The 17,893-nt window shown below is 43.5% G+C and overlaps 1 protein-coding gene across 1 annotated transcript in view; it reads left to right on the top strand.

Moving 5' to 3' along the window:
- The window catches only part of GRIN3A (glutamate ionotropic receptor NMDA type subunit 3A), a 105,574-nt gene that overhangs the window by 68,308 nt on the left and 19,373 nt on the right, over window positions 1–17,893 (top strand). The window contains 3 exon segments of the mRNA XM_080986699.1: window positions 6,457–6,602; window positions 7,384–7,499; window positions 14,589–14,740. Coding sequence (XP_080842825.1) covers window positions 6,457–6,602; window positions 7,384–7,499; window positions 14,589–14,740 — 414 coding nt within the window.

Raw genomic sequence — 17,893 nt, 5'->3', positions numbered from 1 at the left:
TAATAAAGAACAGTTTCAGGTTAAGAACGGACCTCCGGAACGAATTAAGTTCTTAACCCGAGGTACCACTATACATGCATTTTCACCCCTCGTCTAATTTGGCCCTAAAATATAAGAAGTGAAATTGCTCTTTGTCATCTCCTGCCATTCTCTATGTAGATATGTAATCTGACAGCTGATGATGATGTACATTCAGGAACTGTCAAGAAGGATTAGGAGGGCACTAGGAGCTCTTTGGATCAACAAATCCTACAGCGATGAGCCTCAGACTTCAGGACCTGCTGCTTAAGGACAGGGAACATTGGAAGCTGCCTTGCACCGAGTCGAGGACCAGCTACAGCAGGGGTCAGCAAACTTTTTCAGCAGGGGGTCAGTCCACTGTCCCTCAGATCTTGTGGGGGCCCGGACTATATTTTGGGGAACAGATTCCTATGCCCCACAAATAACCCAGAGATGCATTTTAAATAAAAGCACACATTCTACTCATGTAAAAACACGCTGATTCCCGGACTGTTCACAGGCCGGATTGAGAAGGCGACTGGGCCGGAACCAGCCCCCGAGCCTTAGTTTGCCTACCCATGAGCTACACTGTCCTGTACCAGTGCCAGATTTATGTATAAGCTAAATAAGCTATAGCTTAGGGCCCCACTCTCTTGGGCGGGGGGCAAAAAAGGAAAAAACCTGGATGTACATTTCCCAAATATAAGATGAAAAACAAATGAAATAAATCTTACATACAGCAACAGTGTTTTGTGTTGTGTAGGCTCCTATGATGTAAGTAATGGGCCCCGCCTGCTAGCCTGCTCCCTAGAATATCAGGGCTTTGCTCATTTCTATATATAGAGTGCCTACATTCTGCATGTGCAAATGGCTTCAGATACCTATTAGGTCCATAAATTACCATATAGCATATATTCAACACACAAAAAGCGACAATTTGTTGTTGACAAAGAACATATAAAGGGCCCCATCACCTTCAGTAGCTTAGGGCCTCATCAAACCTAAATCCAGCTCTGGTGCTGCAGCTGCCCTCCAGGATTTCAAAAAGGATTATTTTCCTTCGCCTCCTCACACCCTGAAAAAGGCTTGAGTTCAGCTGCTCTGAGCTACTTACTCTTTGACAAAGCTCTTCCCCCAAAATGCTTAACAACTTTGAGTTCCATGCTCCCCCCCAAAAAAAGCTTTGTGTCCTGTATTTTACTTCTAGAAATATGACAACCATATATTATAATGTACATTGTGAATTAGCCTTGACTACAACAGCACTCTTTTTTTCAATACCATGCTTAGCTTGGGGGGGGGGGGCAGGGTGCTCAGCCATTTTGGGAGGGTAAGTCCTTGTCTTTCAGAGTCACTGCCCATCATTCCCATTTCCAATTGCCCTCATAGTCAAGAGCCAATTTCCTGACAGCCCTGTGGAAGCAGCATCACACGTTGTAAACCTTTCTTTTGAGAAGGAGCCTTTTTGGTTGCAAGAGATAGCCTTGGAGTGATGAAAATCACCACATCTGTATGGGCGTCCCATGAGCCTCTCTGGCTACATGTCATTCCCAAAATTCTGTATCATCCCACACAGCAGTAACAATATTTTTTTTACAGCATCAGGTGCAGTGGTGTGGTAAAACTGTCACATATATCTTTCCTCGTGCAATGGCATTCCAGGTGGCAACAACAAAGCTGTTAAGAACCGGACCTCAGAAACCCCTGAGGCAAAAACAAGATCAAATTTTAAAGTAAGGACCCATTTGGATTACTGCTTGGAAAGAGCTCTGCTACAGATGCTAGGAAAAGTGATTTCTGGACTAGCCCAGGCCTCCACTCCTGACAGCCGTGCGTGCTAATGTCGCTGACTTTTACAGCAGCCTTGGGCACCCTATCTGCATTTTTGCAAGACCGGCTGTGTCACAGAGCTGGAGATGAATCTGCAGCCTTTTAGTTCAGAGAGATTTAATCAGAGTGAATCAGTGAGCACATGACTGCAATGAAAGCAGCCTTTGCCAAGTGCGTGAGAGAGTGCACTGTACGTCCCCCCAATAAAACATTGCCCCCCTGCTGCATTTATGGGGCAATTATTCAACTTTCTGTTTGGCTCAACTGCAAATTAAATGGGGAAATAGCTAATTTCTGGGATGCATTTCTGTTATCTAAAGCTGCAGAGCTGCCTTTAGATCATACGCTCCAACATTTCTCCAATAAAAAGAAGAGAGGCGTTTCTATTCTACATCAGGAAGCTTCTCCTGTGTTAGATCTTGCCAGACACATAGACGTACTGTACACATAGAAATCTGTCACCTTGAGCCAATTACAAGATCTCTGCCAATCCTACTTCACAGGATTGTTGTGAAGGAAGATGGTTGTGTGAGGGAAGGGATCATGTACAACACCTTACATACATAAATAAATACAATGAAATAAAAATTTGGCTGTAAGCTGCTTTGGGCCCCTGCCAGGGGAAAAGGTATAATAGTAATAGTAGTAGGGAGGAGGAGGAGGAGGAGGAAGAGGAGGAGGAGGAGGAGGAGGAGGAGGAGAAGAAGAAGAAGAAGAAGAAGAAGAAGAAGAAGAAGAAGAAGAAGAAGAAGAAGAAGAAGAAGAAGAAGAAACTGAGAGAATGAACTCGGTGGGACTTAGTTCTGTATAAAAATGCTTAGGATAGCAGTGTAAGACTTCACAGCCTTTACCCAGTTACCTGGGAGTAAGCACCATTCAATACAGTGACTTACTTCTGAGTAGACATATAAAGGCTTGCAGGGTAAAGCTCCATTTACAATAAAGGAATAAACACTTCACACATTTCCTTTTTAAAAAATGGCTGGCTGGTGAAGCATTGCAGCTAAAGAATTTAAGGTGTCTTGGTGACATTTTCCTTCAAAATTATAGGGAAGGCTTCGTATGCCAGCTTCACCATTTCCTTCATTTAGTGCAGGAATTTTATTTTCAATATAAACAGGACTCCATTTTTGCATCTCCACATACCCCACTGTTCGTGGTTCTCTGAGACATGGAGGGGAGGAAGAAGGGGAAACTGGGACATTCTGGGATCAAACCAGACACTGGGACGCCTTCTGTAATTCCGGGACTGTCCCTGGAAAATAGGAGGGTGTGTATCGGGGTCATGGCAGACAAGCAGAACAGAACAGCAGGAGGGTCAGCAAGATGTGGCATGTGTGCATGTCTTGGAAATATTATTTGAGTCTCTTTAGGTTTGCTGGGCAATTCTGCTACCTTGATTTGACAAATACCTTAACTGATAAAGAGGGGAAATAACTATGCTACAGAGAGGCATGCATATTCAGTTTTCAAATACTCTTGTTCACAATACAGTTGTGAGCTCTTTGACTCACAAGTGGTGTCCAAACCTTTTTCAAAGAGGGCCAGATTTGATGAAGTGAAGGGCCATGAGGGCTGACCAAAGGGCCGACCAAAGTTGTTGAGCTTTGTTTTAGGATTGAAGTTGTTGAGGGTTTTTTTAGGATTTTACCCCGGGAATTAAACTGCCACAGGGGCCGGATTAAACCGACCCTCAGGAATCACTTCACTCAGTTAAGGAGCGGCAGAAGTGTTTTGATGTAATAAGGACTGCAAGCATAGTAAAAAGAGAGAAGTAGGCCCACAACTAGCCTGATGAAGGCACAGGTCTATTTTCCAAATGGCACTAAATTACATCGAGCATTAAGGAGAAGGAGACTTAAGCATTCTCCTCACAAGCTTTTCCCTGTCTTATTTATGATCAAAGAAACATTGAAAAAAGATAAGATAATGTGAAGTAGCTCTGTAGTGAAGTATGCCTGGTCTCCAAAATCAGTCCCATTTCCCCTGACGGACTTTGGCCACAGAGAAGGGTTCTTGTGGAAATGAATTTGCTCGCAAAACATATTCTTCCAATTCTCCTCTGCAAGTGTTTATATTGGAAGTTCACCATATTCTCTGAATATTCAAATGTTTGCTGAACATTTGCTGAACAAGTGATACTTGTACCTGAAATATGAAAGTATTGAATTTCCCTGTTTGATATTTTATTACAATATTTGATCATTGCATTCAGTAGTTTGACATAAAAAATTTTTTTTTCATGTGTTGCAACTGAAGCATTAATATGTTGGACTGCAACGGTATTTCATATCTTCTTGAATTTGGTAGTTGGCCTGAAATGGTATTTGGTAGTTAATATGCAATGGTCTGTAGCATTTGACAGCTGAGATTCATATTTTATGCTTGAGGAAACTATCAAGAGATTCCATCAAGACTAAAGTACTCAAAAACATGGAATATTGTTGCAAAATTTTGCAGTCACACAATTCCGTTTTGAATTTCTCATGTGCAATTCAATTAAAAATTTGGGGAAAGAGGACATTTGGAATCTATCAAATTCACACTTTCTGAAATAATATGCGAACTAAAACACAGCTATCTTTTGAAATTCACACTTTTTTGAATTTTGCAATACAATTCTCCAACAAAACCCTACTCACAAAATTGCATATATTAGGGGAAAAGTGTGCAGGAAAGTGAAGACATTAGGGAAAATGACATATAACAATGCAGTATATTAGGGTGCATATATATTGGCACATTCTGTATCTAAAATCTGAAAATTGGTTGAACTATATGAGAGGATAATGAGGTTGGATACTTAACATTCTAAAAAACCATGGCTTTCTCTTGTTAACTACAGGCAAATTAGGTGTAATATAGATTTAAAAGAATACTTTATTCTTTGCAACTGGTGTTTTGTCATTCAGATACTTTATAGTCTGTGCCACAGTATAAACTTGCCAAATGATAGCGCATCTGGTCTCTGCTGTACTTTAGCGCCGCCGCCATAGATGGACAGAGAATGGTATTGCAGCTACCTGCTGAACAGAGGACAGGTGACACCCAAAGTTTGCAGCTGTTCCTATAAAAGAAGCTGACTCTGATCTGGCTCTGAGGTAGACTCTGAGGTAGAATCTAGACACATATTTTAAAAATGCTGTGAAAATGCTTTAAAAAAAAGTTTTGAAAAATATATTGAATTTTTTTCCATAGCTCACCATCACCATCTAGTGTCACATTTGTATAATGCACCTTACAACACATAGCATTTTATTTGCATCTGTATAGCTAAGTCCTGAGTATTGACTGAGCTTTCAAAGCGCCTGCCTGCCTCCAGGCTTACCTCCAAGGTTGATTTAAAAAAAAAAACTCCGCAAAACAGCCTGCATCTGTAATGAAATTGTTTTTAGATACTTCCGTTGTTTTATCATTTAGAGTCCTGGGCTCTTTTGGGAAAGAAGGGCAAGAAATAAATTTAATAAATAAATAAAATGTAGAAAGAAGAGAACGGAAAGCAAAGTGTAAGCATACAGTTCTCTTAATTGGGAGGATGTTGGAATCCTAGATCAGGAGAATGATCCCACAGTGACTGTGCAGTCCATCACACAACTCAGACAGTTATCACAGACATCTGAAGGCTCTAAGCACTTAACCCCCTAAGCACAGAAGTTGTGATCTTCAGCTGTTAATATGGCTGAGATGCTCAAAGGCCTGAGAAGCTAGAGGAACTAAATGATGTTGAGTTACCTGGGGTCCCTACAGATGTTTATGGGCCAAGTACATAGCGCAGTAAGTAGAGCATGAGACTCTTAATTGCAGAGTTATGGGTTTGCACCCCACGTTTGGCATGTGTTTCATGCATTGCAGGGGGTTGGACAAGATGACCCTCATGGTCCCATTCAACTTTACAATTATATGATTCTATTATATGATTCTATGATTCTATGACTACAGGACCCATCATGCCTGATGGTTAGACACACTAGCTAAGGCTGGTGGGAGTTGGTGTCCAACAGCATAATAAAGGCCAGAGGTTCCTCACCCATGAATGAAACAACAACAACAACAACAACAACAACAATTTATTATACTCCCTGATGGGAGGGTGTTCTACAAGGCGGGTGCCACTACCAAGAAGGCCCTCTGCCCGTTTCCCTGTAACATCACATCTCACAGTGAGGGAACCGGCAGAAGGCCCTCAAAGCTGGACCTCAGTGTCTTGGCAGAATGATGGGGGTGGAGACGCTCCTTCAGGTATACTGGGCTGAGGCCGTTTAGGGGCTTTAAAGGTCAGCACCAACACTTTGAATTGTGCTCAGAAACGTACTGGGAGCCAAAGTAAGTCTTTCAAGACTGGTTTTATGTGGTTTCGGTGGCCGCTCCCAGTCACCAGTCTAGCTGCTGCATTCTGGATTAGTTGCAGTTTCTGGGTCACCTTCAAAGGTAGCCCCACATAGAGGGCATTGCAGTAGTCCAAGCGAGAGATAAGCAGAGCATGCACCACTCTGGCAAAACAGTCCGCGGAAAGGTCTCAGCCTGCATACCAGATAGAGCTGGTAGACAGCTGCCCTGGACACAGAAATCATAATACATATTCGTTCGTCTTTTTTGAAAAAAAAATGTTTCCGCGTTTTTCCTTAGCTGCACCACCCTTCACAAGGGTTTCGCTTTGGAACTGTGCGAGAAAGCAGCGCGGAAGATTATTTCAAGCAAAGCTTTCCAGACATGCACGAGTACATGAAAAGATTCAATGTGCCTGCAACTCCCGATGGAGTGGAATACCTGAAGTAAGTGCACATTGCAATTTCACATAAAGATACTGTATCTCGAGGTGGACCTTTGGGATCTGGTAGGTTTCCTATAGATTGACTTAATTGCCACTGTTTGGCTCAGTTCCACCTAGATGCTTAGCCTGTGTAAATTGGCAGAGATTACTAAAAACCATCAAAGCTAAGCCACCAGAGAAGTCTGTACAATGCTCTATGAACTCAAAGTCAAAGTTAAGTGCTTGAAAGCTCCATCAATTGTAATGAATTATACATGCCTTTAAATATTTCCCACTGAAATTCTTAACTACAGGTGTGTTGTGGCCAATATATTTTTAGCCTTCTGGACCCATCAAATCATTTTTATTTAGGGAATCCTTCCAGACAACCTTTAATTGTTTTTTAAAAAATATTACCCATTTCCTTTAAAATAATCTCTGGTTATTTTTAATTATATTTTAGATAAAATGCATTTTAAAGCATTTATAAACCAACTTAGTTTCAATTCGTAGAGGTGTGTTTTTTAAAAAGCACACACCAAAAAATTAGATAAATAAATCGATTGACTACTATGTGTTCTGACATCAGCATCAAGCACTTGTGTTTATTGACTTATAAATTAGATTTTTGTTTGATTTTGTACAGTGTTTATGTTAAAGGCTTCCTGAGGATTAGCTAAAATAGATCCAGAATTTCCATCCAGAAACAATAAGGCCTCTGCAGATGAGTACAGCGGAATAGCTTCTTGTTCCTTATCAAGTGATTTTTCTCGGTGGTGGTGGTTTTATGCTTTGACTTACAGGCATGATCCAGAGAAACTAGATGCCTTCATCATGGACAAAGCGCTCCTGGATTATGAAGTATCAATAGATGCTGACTGCAAACTTTTAACAGTGGGGAAACCATTTGCTATTGAAGGTAGGAAATATCTTTCTACAAATGCGTATGGGCACTCAGTTATTCTTTATTACTTATACATACATTTATTACTTTATTACTTATACTTATACATAACTGGGGTAGCTCAGTCAGTGTGCTACCCCAGAGGAGGGCTGCACTGAGGAATAAGGGTGGGAGCCACTCCCTCCCCCTGATCCTGGATCTTCCCAGGAGCAGGAGGACAGTATAAATTTGGAACAATGTTTTGCAGAGGGGCATAGTTCAGAAGGCAGAAGCTGGGGGATACTGAATGGGGAACAGTTGGAGAAGAAGCACTGGGAGAGAGAGAGAGTTAACAGATTCACAGTCTCTGGATAGTATATCCATCCCCTTCCCCAAAGTCCCGGAGAGCTCAGAAAGTGTCAGAACAGAAAGCACAGAGGGTACAAGCTCAGATTACAAAATGTGGGAGCAATGTGGATTAATAGGGATGGAGAGGGGAGAGACCTTAATTAGGAGCACCGCCATTCTGGTTAGATGCTTTCTTTTGTCCTTCGCTGTGTTTATTAAAGAAACAAACTTGTAAGAATTTCCTTTTGTTGATTGGCTCATTTACGGCCATGGGGGAGGAAGCCAATTCCCCAAAGCCTGACAGTCAGTAGAGCATGAGACTCTTAATCCCAGGGTTGGGGGTTTGATCCCCACATTGGGCAAAATATTTATGCATTGCAAGGGGTTGGACTAGATGATCCTCATGGTCCCTTCCAACTCTACAATTCTATGATTCTCTCTCTTTTACACAAGCCCACCAGACGACTTACAATAATAAAATTCGAAGCATTTCAGTATTGAAAACAGTACAAGAATAGCAATCATTTAAAGTTTTAAATGCAAATAAATAAATAAGCAACAGCCCAGGATGTAGCATGAAAAGCAGTAAGTCTTGGGGCTGTGTAAGGAGTCATCAATTCAGCCTCTGGAATCAAAGGGCTGTATACTCAGAGTGGACCCATTGAACTGAATGGATCAAATTTAAAAAATATCGTTTAATCTCAGTGGATCTGTGCTACATTGGATTTCGGTGGATCTGTGCTAACATTGGATGCAAGCCAAAGCCGTCTTGGCTGAAATCCTGAACTCACTTACCTGGGAGTAAGTTCCATTGAACTTAACGGGGATTACTTCTGATTAGACATGAGACTGTGCTGCTGCTGTATGTTTTCCTCTCTGGGATTATTTCAGGCTGCCTGCCATCTATAACCGTCACTGATATTTGTCACAACATCAGTCACTTCCATCATTTCCAGTACATCTCACTTCTTTTATAATCAGGTTTTTGGGGTTTGTCTGTTTGGGCATTAAATGACAGAACAGCTCAATCCTACACATGTCTACTCAGAAGTCTTGGTGAGTTCAATTGGATTTACTCCAAGTAAATGTGTGTGTGGTACAGGATTGCAACTGAAGGCGCATACTAAAGTTCCAGTGGTTCACGACTCAGAGTCCTGGTTTCACTGGTGCTGTTGGTGCACAACTGCACCCTAAATTGGGTTCCCCTGATACCTCTTCCAAACAGACGTATTGACTTTTCAACCAAATGGGTGGTTTGAGTTAAGTAGCTCATTTTCTTCCTCTGCCTCTCCCACCGCTGTGCTCCCTTGAGGCTGACATGAAGGAAACTCAAAAGAACGGCTTGAAGGACCAGCAACAGTTACATAACCACCATGGACCATAATAGGAGCCGTTAGACTTTGGGCTTCTTCACTCTTCTGGGAGGAATGATCCAAGCTGGACGTGATTGATGCCCTTTCACCACTTCCTGTCCCCCACTTTCTACAGCAATCTATCAAACTCCACACCCACCAACCTCTGTGCTGGACCAAGCACACTTTCTGCCACTTGATGTGCTAAATGAAGCCAAGAGAAGTCAAGTGGTTCTATCTGTAACTTGAGCACTGCCATTTTAAAGACTTTGGCAGTGCTGCGGTCCAACCTGACAGTTTGAAAAGCCATTTTAAACTCTCCGTTGCTGTGGATGAATAATGACATGGTAGCTGCTGTCTCAGATTACCGAATCCCTTGAAAGCTCATATTGCAAGGCTTAAGCCAGGGCTGGGGAACTGTTATCAGCTGTATTCAGCATGGCCAGTGGTCAGGGATGAGAGGAGCTGTAGATCGATGGCATCTGCAGAGTCAAAGGTCCCCCAGCCCTTGGCTGCAAACACACTGAACATTTGATAACTCAAAGAATCCTTGGGGTGTGTTTTAAATGTCCTTTAGATTCATGGCTTGCATGCAGCAATCACAGGCTCTGAGCACCACTAACTTACCTTCCATTTTTTCACAGATAAAAGCAGAAATGTTACATACCCTCCAACATTTCTCTGATGAAAAGAGGGACGTTGCTGCTATTATTATTATTATTATTATTATTATTATTATTATTATTACTATTACTATTATTACCTGGCTGGGTTGCCCCAACCCAGTGGCTTCCAATATATACAAAAATATAATAAAACATTTTATATATATATATATATATATATATATATATATATATATATATATTTCCTATACAGGGCTGCCTTCAAAAGGTTGTATATCTCCTTGGCTCAGGGGTTGCATAACTCCACACCCTCCAACATTTCTCCGATGAAAATAAGGACCTCCTAAGGAAAAGTGGGACATTCTGGGGTCTAATCAGAAACTAGGGTGGCTTCTGTAAAATCCAGGACTGTCCCTGGAAAATAGGGACACTTGGAGGGTCTATGTATTTGAACTATCCAGTGTTTTGTGGCCACGGAGCATGTCTTCATTTAGCTCTTCTGCAATTTCCTACCTAAGGGGTCCCCCCGCAAAAAAACCCCAAGGGTTTTGCTTTTTGCCAACCTTGGGATTCCTCACCCATGCACTCTGCTGGTACCTTCCTCTTGTCTGTTGATTATGGTGTTTTGGTGACATAAGGATCAACACTCAGAGAATGTGTGTACCGTTAGCCTGCAGGACAGCTCATAGAATGTTAATGCAGCTCTCGAATCAACCGTAGATCTGACCGGCATTCAGGTTTTTGGTCAGGGAGCCAGTGTGGTGTAGTGGTTAAGAGTGGTAGACTCGTAATCTGGTGAACCGGGTTCACGTCTCCGCTCCTCCACATGCAGCTGCTGGGTGACCTTGGGCTAGTCACACTTCTTTGAAGTCTCTCAGCCCCACTCACCTCACAGAGTGTTTGTTGTGGGGGAGGAAGGGAAAGGAGATTGTTAGCTGCTTTGAGACTCCTTAGGGTAGTGATAAAGCGGGATATCAAATCCAAACTCTTCTTCTCTTCTTCTTCTGGTCACGCTGTAGTGTGACAAAGAGATGCAATCCAGGAACTTGTTTGCATATTGAAACTGGTCTGTTTCCTCCTCTCCTTCAGGCCGTTGTTTCACTCCCCTGGTGCTTCTGTAGTTGCCAAATCCAAGTGCACAAGTCCTGAACATGCCGTTCTCTTTCTCTGAGCCTTCTTAGAGTTTCCTGCCTGCCTCTCTCTAGAACTGGACTTTAAACTTTCGGTAGCCTGACTTTCCCCTCCCGCCTATGTGTGTTTAGCTGATTAGAACGGGCAAGCCCCTAGAGCAGGCCAGCTCAACCAGCTAAATATAGTTTCATGTGTATATACCCATATATATATAAATATATATACACACACTACAACGTCGCCTAATTTCCTAGTTGTATAACATGGCAGTGGGGCTGCCGACCTCCCGCTGCTTCTTGGCTTTGTGCTCATGGCTTTGTGGGCTACTCTTCTGCCGCAAATAGTCATGAATTTGCATGTGCTAAAAAGGGTGATTATACAAGCAATTAGCAATCTCCCGCTGGCAACTTGCAGAGTTGTTTGTGAATTCACCCACTTAATAGGCATAAAAGCTTTTTGCTTCTTCTGTTTTACTAGTCTGAACCTGCTGCTTCTCTCTGTGCACTTAGAGGTGTTGCAACAGTGAACTAACTGTGGCACGCAAAATACATGTACTTTTTTTTCTTTTTCTTACCAGACACACACATAAACATACCCCTATGCCTATCAGTACCACCCTTCATCAACCTGGTACCCTGCATTGTTTTGGGCTACAACTCTCATTGACCCCAACCAGCCCAATTTCCCTACCCCCCACCCCTTCATACAAAGGATCTTTGAAGCTATGAGTTGGCATTTGAATGCAGGACTCACAGTGCATAGTTAGTGGGAAGCAATGTAGCATAGTTATTGTACATCCAGTTTATGACAATGCAAACCACAAACATCCCCCTCCACATACATACATGCAAAGAGATCTACACCTGACTAGAAATAGTTTCCAATATTCTGCCTACTTTCCAATAATAATAATAATAATTTATTTATACCCCAGCCACTCTGGGCGGCTTCCAACAAAATATTAAAAATACAATAAAACACCAGATATTTAAAACTTCCCTAAACAAGGCTGCCTTCAGCTGTCTTCTAAAAGTCAGATAGTTGCTTATTTCCTTCACATCTGATGGGAGGGCGTTCCACAGGGCGGGGGCCACTTCCAAGAAGGCCCTCTACCTGGTTCCCTATAACCTCACTTCTCGCAGTGAGGGAACCGGCAGAAGGCCCTCAGAGCTGGACCTCAGTGTCCAGGCTGAACGATAGGAGTGGAGACGCTCCTTTGCCTTGTGCACCATTGTTCTGGCTTCCTCCTCCCTCCGGCGTGTGGTGAGTGAGGACCCTGTTGCAACAGATCAATAAAGATCAGGCTTACTAGCTGCTTTGCTTCTCAGTATTCTCTGGTTGGCCTCTGTTATTTTCTCCTACCAATAGGGAACCTACGTAAGGACTCTATATGGGCTCTTGGATACCCCATAAAGGAAAAAAGGGCAGATTTTTGTTTACAACAAGGTATACTGGGCCGATGCTGTTTAGGGCTTTAAAGGTCAGCACCCACACTTTGAATTGTGCCTGGAAATGTACTGGGTGCCAATGTAGGTCTTTCAGGACCGGTGTTATGTGGTCTTGCTGGCCACTCCCAGTCACTAGTCTAGCTGCCGCATTCTGGATTAGTTGTAGTTTCTGGGTCACCTTCAAAGGTAGTCCCACGTAGAGTGCATTGCATTAGTTCCCAGCACTCTGTCACACTTTAGTGTGACCAAGGAATAGAATCCACATTGGGGCTGAGAGGATGGAAGTAGCCATGATTCACAATGGCTGGTTTCTGACGAGAGAAGGAGCTGGTCAAGCTTCCATTCCAAGCCGTTGCCTCTGTTCCAAGATTTGTGAACAGTTATCATTTCCATCTGAGGGGAAAGTAAAGTGCTACACTTTGGGGCTGTGATGGAGTGGGGGGAACCCAACCCATGCTGACTGGGATCCGAGGTTCAAAATGTCTCTAGATGCAAAGGAACCAGAGGTTTGCTATGCATTATACCAGGCACGTCCAACAGGTAGATCGTGATCTACCGGTAGATCACTGGACATCTGTGGTAGATCAGAGGCAGATCACTGGCTCCCCCCAAAGAAGCTCAACAATCCGGACTCCTCTAAAAAAAGCTCAACAACATTAACCTAAACCCCCCAAACAGGGCTTTCCTTCCTAAAAAAAAAAAAGAAGCTCAACAATTTTGACCTGAACCCCCAAAAATGGGGTTGATCACTGTCAGTTTTTAACTCTCTGAGTAGATCGCAGTCTCTTGGGAGTTGGCCACCCCTGCATTATACGAACCCTCTGCAAACACCCCCATCAGTCATTATGACAGCATTTTCCTTCTCTGTATCCAGCTTGTCAGTAGATGAAGAGACAAATGAACTTATGTGTATACACGGGGGAGATGGGGGACAAAGAATCCACATGGTGTGTGGGTGTACATGCACACACACATTCACATTTGTGCACAATAACAGATGTATTGTCTGCAAATCACAACACAATCTGAAGTAGTACTAGAGGAGATTGCGACTGCTCTGGTGGAAATAGCTTCAATCTTGCGGTTCTGATGAGCTCCCCGTTTGGGTTACCTCATTATTACTTATGTGACCTTGAAAAGCCTCCACATTTGCCAATAGCTATCACTTATTATTGTGGCTCACAGAGAGATCCTTGATTTTGGCCAGTTGACAAGGAACAACAAAATTGAACAAAGCAAATGAGGGTGGAAATCCCTCATACAATAGTGGAGACATTTCATCTTCAAGTGACCTATTTCACATAATAGAATTACAGTGTGTTTAAAACTGGGGGTCCACGATGGGGGAGGTATAGAATTTTGTTGATTGTTCGCCAGTCAGGAAACTATATCCCAAGGACCACATGTTTAGGGAAGCTTTTAATGTTTAATAGGTTATTGTATTTTAGTGTTTTATTGGAAGCCGCCCAGAGTGGCTGGGGAAACCCACCAGATGGGTGGGGTATAAATAATAAATAAATTATTATTATTATTATTATTATTATTATTATTATTATTATTATGGCTTTCCAGGGAACTGAGTAAATACATATGCATATATTTGTTAACATTTATATTGAACACTTTATTCCATGGAACACGGGGGGGGGGGGGTACTTTACCTTCATTCTACAGGGTAGGTTAGCGTTAGGGTTAATATCCCTTGCATATTATCTGTTTGGAGTGGATCAGGAAGGACAAATAAGTTATGCTTTCCCCCCTCCCCCCACAGCTGGTGTGAGAAAGTGGGAGAAGCAAATTTGTTGACATTTTGAAGGTATGATGATTGGCTAACCAGCATCTGTTATTGGACTTTTATTGCCAAAATGAAGATACTAATAGACAAATAAAGCCTTAATTAATGATCTGGGGGAGGGAGAGGAAGCTTTGCTTCGTTATAAGAAAAACAGCAACCCACATTCAGCTGTGCAGTCAATCAATTGTTCTCAGGAGACCCTTGGATAGACACTGAATTTTAAATTGGATTAGTCCTAATTCAGTTTGGACATCCAGCTGGCAACATCCACTGTTCACGGAATACGTAAGCAAGCTGAAGAGTACTCAGGAAAATGTGGGTATTATTATTTTGGTCATCATGGCAAAACAATGGACAGGGTGACCTCATGAGATGTCTTCCAAGTTTGTGCCTCTCTAATTGCACTGCATTTTGTCTTTCCATAGGGTATGGTATTGGCCTTCCTCCAAACTCTCCACTAACCTCAAATATTTCTGAACTGATAAGCCAGTATAAGTCCCACGGCTTCATGGATGTCTTGCATGACAAGTGGTACAAGGTTGTACCGTGTGGGAAAAGAAGCTTTGCTGTGACGGAGGTAAGAGACGTTTCGTAGTTACCCAACCGACAGCAGCCTCGTTTTTCTCTAGGCTCAGATGCTTACTTACATGTACGCACACATACTCAGTACATGGCGTGCAGCAAGGGGGGGGGGATTAAAAGATGATTGGTGTTGGTGTCAGGGGTGGAGGAAGGGGTGTGTGGTGGGTGCGGTCCGCCCCGGGTGTCACCACTGAAGTGGGTGACAAAATGCCGGACAGCACTCACCGCAGGGCCTGCAACGCGCCCGAGCCACATGTCTCTCCTGGGAGAGACTGTTGAGAATTCTCCGTGGCGCTTTAGCAGAAATGCTCAGAGTTCCAGGTTCTTCAGTGCAGTGTATTTATTGTGAGCTATATATACAAATATCTACAGGCTATAATACACGAGCAGTTCATACAGTCAAACGGAGTACCTGGCTGCACCTTAAGGCAAATAGGAAGACCTCTAACTCTCTCTGACCACACGCCTCTACACCACACCTTTACTGCTGGACAGGTTTCCCTTTTAAACCGAGGACAGCCAATCAACTGTCAGCACATTACTGCTGATTCATTCTGACCCAGCACTTCCATAGAAAGTATTCCAGGCTGATTGCATCAGCCAGTTGCATCAGCTAGCAAACTCAACCCTGCAGACTTGCTATCTTACACAGCATTCTGTGAATCCCGACAGAGATGCAGGGACTTGGACATGCGCAGGCTCCACGCTGCCCAAACGGTCCGCCCACTGTCTCCCCCCCAGCTGTAGGGCAGCTGAGTAGGAGGAGGCAGGCAGACTCCAGAGACCCCACAGTGCACCCCACCCCTATGGGCAGCTCGCCCCACCCTCACCCTGCCCCTATGGGCAGCTCACCCCACCCACCCCTGGGCGCACCGCCCCAGGCTTCTGAGTGGCTTCCTAAGCCTCTGGTTGATATAAAGAGTGCTGTTTGCAGAGTTATTCCAAGAAGTGTGTGGGAGTAGCATGCAAAGGTGGCTGCAATGTGATCGTGTGTTGTGTTTCTTTCTTTTAAAAAAAGATTTTCCTATTCCTTAGAAGGAAATAAAATAATACAAAGTAAAGTGGGGAGAGACGCAACCATCTAATAATTATATTTCTCCTGGCTTTTACCCCCAGGCCAAATGTTTCTTGTATAGATGTTCTGTTAACCTGTCAAGGTATCCACCAGAGCAACAATACATGTTCATTCCACAGAAATGTGTACTGCAAAGGAACTTTTTCTGAACTCCTTGTGTCCTGTTGGAAATTTAATAAAAGAAAACCATGTATTGTGAAACCTTGTCATGTTGAATTTGCCCCTTAAGCAATCAGGCCTTCTTGAATCAGCTTTTCCAGTATTGCTAAATCCCAAACCTCGATACACCAAGGTTCAATGGTGGCTCCCTCTAAGTACTGACCAGAAATGGGCAGCAATTGCTCTCGCTGCCCTGGGCGAAAAGCAAACCATGTGTGCTTCTTGAGAATTAAAGAATCAAACCAAACAAAAAATACAGAAATTACAGGGGGTTTTTAAAAAGGTGTCAAGGGAGCAAAACAAAGTGAATAGAGGTAGCTGTTCGTGTAGGTGGGCTCCTGTCCTTTGTATTTGTTTTTGGAGGTCTGAATAACAATGACTATTAGAACTGGTGGAGAGAGAAATAATACGACAAGCCTCTGAGCAGGACTTTGGTAAAATGCTAATACAGTGGTACCTCAGTTTACAAACTTAATCTGTTCCGGAAGTCCGTTCTTAAACCGAAACCGTTCTTAAACCGAGGTGCACTTTCCCTAATGAGGCCTCCCGCCGCCAGTGCCCTTCCATGTTTGGCTTCCGTTCTTAGACCGAGGTAAAGTTCGCAAACCAGGACACTACTTCCGGCTTTGCGGAGTTTGTAAACCGAATAGTTCATAAACAGGGCTGTTCTTAAACCGAGGTACCACTGTATGATGTACGGTGAATTGACACATTGTCATGGAGTCGACAAGGAGAACAGGTCGTTTGCAGATCAGAGAAAGTCAGTGAAACACCGAGTTAGTTTATTTATAAAGGAAGCAGAACAGAGAACACAAGGAGACTTCTAAGGGTTGCTCCTGTATTAATGAAGCAGTTGCCTGGACTGGCTTGTAGCTCCCCCTTCACTCCTTAGCCCTCTGTGTCAGGTCCCTCCCTCTGTCGATGGTGAGCCCCAAGGGACCCTCTTTGTTTCTGCCTGGCTCTGCTCAGTAACATGCAATAGACGCCTTGTTCTGGGAGTGGGGTGGGGAGCAGGGACTTGCAGGCTGTCAGCACAGAATCTGTCCAGGTGGCTCTGTGGTGGAGCTGCCAAGTCTGATTCCTGTCCCTGTCCTGTACTGGGGCACCTACCTGTTTCCTCTTTGTCATCCTTCAAGCTTTCAGCCTCCATTACCTCCCAGCTCCTCCCCTCCTCTGGGGTGTGGCCAGTTTCTCACCACCAGGAGCCAGGATCCAAATTCTCTCCCTCTGTGCTTTCCCTGAGGGGGCTCTGGGTCAGGCAGCTTCCACCACTCCTCCTCATCCAGCCAATCCCTGACACACCCAGGTGGTTTTGGAAGCTGCAGCAGGATGAATACAGAGGACCAATGTAAGCCAGTCAAATGCCAAAGATTTACTCTACTGATTCTTTTCAACACGCAGCCACACAGTGGTCTGGGTGACACTTTTCAGTGGCTGTGAACCCATGCTGCTGTGGGGTTTGTGTAAGCAAAGCAGCCACATGGTCGACAAAGTATAAGAAGTTGTGCAAACGTTGAAATATAAGCATCCACTATTAAGATGCACATTAAAGTAGCAGCATTAAGACAATACAGTGGTACCTCGGGTTACAGAAGCTTCAGGTTACAGACTCCGCTAACCCAGAAAACCAGAAATTGTACCTCAGGTTAAGAACTTTGCTTCAGGATGAGAACAGAAATTGCGCAATGGCAGCGCAGTGGCAGCGGGAGGCCCCATTAGCTAAAGTGGTGCTTCAGGTTAAGAACAGACCTCCAGAACGAATTAAGTTCTTAACCCGAGGTACCACTGTAGAGCAATTGAAAACAGGCGATTCGAGATGAGAAACCTTAGAAATTTCTAGGCCAGTGTTTCCCAAACTTGGGTCTCTCTAGCTGTTTTTGGACTGCAGCTCCCATCATCCCTAGCTATCAGGAC

Source organism: Podarcis pityusensis (genome assembly GCF_964106645.2).
Source record: "Podarcis pityusensis genome assembly, chromosome: 17".
Classification (NCBI taxonomy): domain Eukaryota; kingdom Metazoa; phylum Chordata; class Lepidosauria; order Squamata; family Lacertidae; genus Podarcis; species Podarcis pityusensis.
The sequence above is the reverse complement of the archived record's forward strand: the minus strand, read 5'-3'. Positions and strand labels throughout refer to the sequence as shown.